Below are 6135 nucleotides of genomic sequence, written 5' to 3' on the forward strand. Positions count from 1 at the left end.
CATTAAATATGACACAGGCTTTGCAACTATCCATTTTATAGCCAGCATAGGAGTTGAACCTATGACGTCGGTGTTATTAACACCACACTATAGTCCTGGGATAATGCCAAGGTCACAGGGAAAAGGCAATACATTTGGCATCTTTAATCGGGTGGGAATACTTTATAAATATGCATTGATGTTTACAGATGACACTGCAATCTGTAGTCAAAGGGTCGAAGCAGGTCGAAGTGATCTTGGACAGGTGGAGGTATGCTCTGAAGAGAAGATCAATAAAAAGTTTAATCATGTAAAGGGAAAGCCGAAAGGAGCAGAGGTAGTGCACATGGATGAGTTTAAATACCTCAACCATCCAAAACAACAGCAGGTTAGAGTGGGTGGCGACAGGCGTCAGCGATGATTTGAGACAGAAGGTTTGCAGCGAGAGTGAAAGGCAAAGTTTACAAGATGGTAGTGAGACCAGCTAAGATGCATGGCTATGAGATAGTGGCACTGGAAAAAAAAACAGGAAATGTTAATATTTAATTGGAAGTGACCAGGATGGACAAGATTAGAAATGAGTACATCAGAGGGACAGCTCAGGTGGAGCAGTTTGGACACAAAGTTAGAGAGGCAAGGCTGCGATGGTTTGGACATGTTAGAGGAGGGATGGATGTACTGGACAAAGGAAGTTGAAGGTAAAGTATGAAAAAAAGAGGAAGACTTCAGACAAGGAGGACATACAGAAGGGCAGTGTGGAGATTACTGAGTGACGACATCAGAAGTCATGAAAATAGGCCACGAAATTAATCTGCTCTCTTATTTTAAAGTTTGCAGAGTCAGTGCTGGTTCCTGCAGGGCTGCAGTGGAGTGAGGAGAGGTGGACACTTGGGATTGGTCAGCACTTTGAATGACAGGTTAACTGACCTCAGACCTGCACCTCCTCACACCCCCACCCACATACTGGTCCAGTATAAAGACTGCAGCCCATCCTCAGCCTCTGCTCTCTGGACTTCTGCCTGCACTCGCACAACAGTAAGTCTTTGTTTTTTGTATTTTATGTCGCAGCAAAGAGACAAAAGCTATTTCTAGTAAGTTTCATGACTTTTTTCAAGGACTTGTTAAACACAAAAAGAAAATCTAAAATTAAGAAGGATTCGTTACCGTATCAATACTGCCCGGCATTTAAGGCTAAAGCGGGGCATTTTTTGCTCTGTAATGCTGGTAAAACGAATTAATTTAAGTCTCTCTGTTAATTATGGAGTCCGATTTTTTTATATCTGCAAAGGAAAATCATCAGCACGTGAGTAAAAAAAGTTTTGTTAACTGCGGTTAAGTGCTTAAAATGAAGGCAAGTTGACTTCTTTTTGATTCGTCAAGACATTTCACCCCTCCACAATCCTAAAATGAAGTTCATCTGCCTTCATTTCAAGCACTTAAGCTACCATGAACCTGCACAACTGAGGACCTGCACAGGCTTTAACTGTGGTCCATTTACTCAAGCATAATGGCCACCTTTCTTTGCCAAATGGTCAGAAAAAAAAGATGTCAAATAAAGTCATACAGAGCCAATCCTTGTACTTTCCACATGTTAATAAATGTGGTCCACTCCCAAATTCTAGAAATGCTAAAAAGAACAACCCTTGGTATTATGTGGATTAGTGTTATTTAAGTACTTTTACTTGTGTTTTTTTCAGGAATCATAAATCAATACTTTTAAGTTCATCAGAATATAATTTATATAATATATAAGAAAATAATTCAGCGACTTCATATTTATATATTATATATATTTAAAAATATATATAATTTCAAAAAAATATATAAAAGTGATTTAACTTTCTTTGAATCTCCCAAAATGGTCTTAAGATTAACGCTTTTATTTACTTTACTTTTCAAGGTTTAACAGACAGGTGACGATGACTGACCTGGAGACCTCGATGGCCACCATCCTCGCTGTGTTTCAGAAGTATTCGGAGAGAGAAGGAGACAAACATAAACTGAAGAAGAGCGAGCTGAAGGACCTGCTTCATGACGAGCTCCCAGATCTGATGGCGGTGAGATGAGAAATTTGTAATTATATATATATATATATATATATATATATATATATATATATATATATATATATATATATATATATATATATATATATATATATATATTGAGATTTAAAAGCATATGACATAAACTGTTAAGCACCAGTTTGGAGTTTTGTTGTCCCGAGCTGAACCCGTCCTCCCTCCCTGCAGCATGTGAATGACCAGGCTGCGCTGGACAGCCTGATGGACAGCCTGGACACCGACGGCGACGCCGAGTGCAACTTTCAGGAGTTCATGACATTCATCTCCGTAGTTACCGTCTGTTGCCACGAGTTTTTCAAGGACGAGCACGAATAAGGAGGTGGCAGCGGGCGGGAAGACAAAGGGGAGCCACAGTACATTATAAAGAAGCAGAAGCCTAGCAACGCACAAACTGTCGATGCCCTCACAGCAGCGCAGGGTGGAGGAAACACAATCCAGCCACCAGCCACCATTACGTGGCTGGTGGCTGGTAAAAAGCTCCAGTCTAGTGTCTGAAATCAGCCTCGTTTGTGTTTTCATTTCTAGATGGCATGTAAAGTCTTCAAAATGGCGGCAAAGATTGGTACAAAAGGAGGAACTAAAGTAGCTCAAGCAGAACAAATCTTAAAAGTGTTTCACTATATGTTTGGCCACCAAAGCCAACCATTTATCAATCAATACATGTTACACCTTTATTCACGTACTCTTTATCATTTCCCATCACTTTGTATAAGTAAAGGCTTTGTATATGTTACAGGTTTTGGAGAATGGCTGCTACATTTGGCTGCTGTTCTAGCAGTGAAATTATAAAAGTTGTTTATATACTACATCATGGACTGCTAAATCAATCTTGCAGCCACAAACCGTCAGTTTGGGACTTTGCATGTAAAACCCTGAATGACCATATCAAGTTAACCGCTTTAGGAGTCAAATAACTAACTAAAGAGCCCCCTTTAGGCAGTTATTTGACTAAATGAAATATTGACTATCAAATATTGAAAGCAACGTTAAGGTTTGATGTCATATAATAAATTAACTAACTGGCTAGTAAAAGTTTCAAAATGACTTGTGGGTCCTTTGTTAAATTGATCATTAGGGGCATTAAATAAGTAACAGTATTTGGTTGCTTTAGTCGTAGTATAAGTAGTATGTCAGACAAATGATGACAAACACAAAGTTCTTCAATACGGCTTTTAAAAGAATGTTTTTCAAACTACAAACTGCCTGAAGGGCTTTGTTTTGATAGTGGCTTGCAGCTCAGTACTTCACAGTATCATAGTTTGGAAATATATGTTGTAAGCTGAGCTTTATATTAAAAGCTCCTGAATAGCTAGTGAATAGGTTTGTTCAGACAGTGATGAATCTTAAAAATCTTTAATACTAAACTAAGAAAGTAGCTAATAAGTTAGTTCAGTCTAGCAGCCACAAGAATGCATCCATGGTTTAAAAAATCTATCTGAATATCACATTTTGAAAATATTTGCAGTTTGCATTGTGGGCTAGTCAGTTACTAAGAGACTAACAGTCATTTAAGATTTTGCATGTGAGATTCTGGATAGTCAGTAAGTTGAGAAAGTTGACTTAAAGTTAGATAACTCAGCTATTTTAGGAGCCAAATAATTGTGTAAAGGGGGGAAATATTGCAGATAGTGAAACTTTAAAAGAGGGAAGTGAGGCATGAGGGGGAGAAAAGTTAGCTAGTAAAAGTTTTAAAACTGGCTTGTGAGTATGAGCTATTCTAACACCTCGTTTGTTAACTTTAACTGTATAGCAGTTGGGGGAAAAGTACCTGGTAAGTTGGACTTCATTTTAAAAGCACTTAAACAGCAGATGGGTTTGGGATTTGTTTGCGGAGCTCAATCCATTCCTGAAAATTGAATAAAGCGCTGAAACTGAAAAAGTTTCATAGCTTTAGGAATCAATCAAGAATCTGAAGAACACTATTGGTTTGTTTTTAATCTTACATACTATCATAGTTTGAATTTGGTTTGTGGACTTGTTAAAATTCACAACATAGTGATTTGGAGATAAATATAAAATAGCAAATACTGAATGCAGCAATTTAGGCACACAAAAAAAATATTTCATTGGCTTGTAAAAGGTTCAGTTTGGCTAGAGAGTTTAAAGTGTTCTAGCTCCTCCGTTGTTAAACTCAAATTACTTAGAGACTTCACAGGTGTTGAAAAGCGCCTAAAAAGGATTTTATCGTCTAGTTCTTTTAATATTTGTCTTCTGAATCATTCCTTACATTTTTAAAATTCGACAAAGCCACTAAACTGATAAAGTGGCTGGCAAGTTAAAATGAATTAAAAAATGAATATCAAATTTTAAAAGTAAATTTTAGGTTTGTGTAAAGTTGCTATAGTCATCTTTTGGAGACACTTTAATGAGTTTATTAGGTCAAAAGTCATCAATGGCCACTAAATCTTGAGAAAGTTGCTTAAATGCGAATCAACATTAAGCATATTCTTAAAACGATTTCATTTATGAAACTGCGTATACCATCAAACATATTCACAAAGACAGTAGGAGCTTTAAATCTTATTTGATTGGCAATGCAAAGATTTTATTTTATTTATTTTTTGGTGCTTTGTCCCACTGTAGCTGCTGCTTTGCTTAACCCCTGATATTGTCGACTTGTTTTTTCTTGTTAGAAAAAAAAATGCTGGTAGTTTTCTGTCTAATTATTCTTTTTTTCATTTGCTCTCAAAATCTCTAAATCTGAAAAATGGCTATTAAGATAATGAAATTCAAACAGTCTATCCCTCTTAAAGGTCTAAACGGCTATCAGATTTTAAAATTCAACTTTTAATTGGCTCATAAAGACACTCAAAAATGGCTTGTGAGTTTTCATTTAGACGTCACATTGGAAACCTCTTTCAATAGTTTGAAGTCAGAGTGTTTAATAAAACTGTAGATTGTACATGTTTTATGTGTTATTTACATCTACGTTTATTTGATGTTTTGGTAAAAATTACATCGAGGTCAAAATGGTTAAAATGACTAATACGTATCTTAAAATAGTTGCTGGTAGGCAAGTAATTAAAATTACTTTTAACTGACTTTAAATGTTAGCTTGTAGTTGCTGTAGCTCTTTGTAGGTTTACATGTATTCAGCATGAGAAGCAAATCTAAATCATTATAGATGTAGAAATGATCAGTTAAGCAGTGCAACAGAAGAGTTTGTCGGATGTGCATCATGACATGTTGAATGTTGGGTTGTTTGGACGTTGGTGATACGAATTTAATTAAATGGTCAGTTTGTGACTTAGTCAGTCAATATTTCTGTAGCGAGGGGACAAAGAAGGCTGTTTATTCTTATCTTGGGTGGCTGTCAGAAGAATTCAGAGACGCACTGCAGTAATATTTACATAGCAGTTCTGCAGAGTTGCTCAACCATTAAAAGTTCATATGTTGTTTTTCTCTGTGGTTTTACTCCTAATATATTTGTGTTATGCCAAAGTGAGCACGGTGACAATAACAAAAAAGTATTCGGAGAGCCCTGACAACGAAATACTTGTAGCCGTTTAGTTTAACAGTGCTCTTTTAGTGTTTCGAATGTCACTGGCCTGCAGGTCTTTCCTGTTTAGCAAAGAGGCTATTCAGGAAAAACTGAAGTTCAGTTTGTCCTTTTAGCACATTTTTTTAGAAGATGTTTTTTTAAGGAAATATGAGAAGCTTTTTTAAGACTTATTGAGACCAATACTGAACTAAAACACAGTGAAATTTAAATAAATACACTAAATGGTCCAGTGGTTAGTCTTTTCTGAGGCACAGAAATGTTTAGTATTTTATTCCTGTAACTTCACATTTGCAGCACAAATATGACTCAGTGTGAGTCATAAAAATTAAGTGGCATCAGTGGATATTTCTCTTTAGAGTGCACCTTAATCAGCATGTTTCATCTTTATGACAGTTTTTTAAAGCATCCATTCATTTTCTTAATGGCTCATCTATTTACGGTCTCTTAGGTGATGGAGTCTATTCATGCTGATTTTGGGATGATGATGAGGTACATGACAGGTCATCAGAACATGAATGGATTGCTAAACAAGTCCAACATTTCTTAAAGTTTAATGGAAATACTTCAAAT

The 6135-nt window shown here is 36.3% G+C and overlaps 1 protein-coding gene across 1 annotated transcript; it reads left to right on the plus strand.

Annotated features, from left to right (window-relative positions):
• The first annotated feature begins 925 nt into the window (after positions 1–925).
• s100b (S100 calcium binding protein, beta (neural)) lies at positions 926–5848 on the plus strand. Its single transcript, XM_080877854.1, has 3 exons — positions 926–1014; positions 1880–2036; positions 2232–5848. The coding sequence occupies exons 2-3, from the start codon at positions 1899–1901 to the stop codon at positions 2376–2378; spliced, it is 285 nt and encodes a 94-aa protein (XP_080733980.1). The 5' UTR covers positions 926–1014; positions 1880–1898; the 3' UTR covers positions 2379–5848.
• The last annotated feature ends 287 nt before the right edge of the window (positions 5849–6135 follow it).

Source organism: Rhamphochromis sp. 'chilingali', assembly GCF_963969265.1.
Source record: "Rhamphochromis sp. 'chilingali' genome assembly, chromosome: 3".
Taxonomy (NCBI): Eukaryota; Metazoa; Chordata; class Actinopteri; order Cichliformes; family Cichlidae; genus Rhamphochromis; species Rhamphochromis sp. 'chilingali'.

What these genes read in the sequence shown, in the direction of transcription:
- s100b (XM_080877854.1), top strand. Translation starts at nt 1,899, where the DNA reads ATGACTGACCTGGAGACCTCGATGGCCACCATCCTCGCTGTGTTTCAG. An exon ending in AGCTCCCAGATCTGATGGCG is followed by an intron (nt 2,037 to 2,231) that starts GTGAGATGAGAA and finishes CCCTCCCTGCAG; the next exon opens with CATGTGAATGACCAGGCTGC.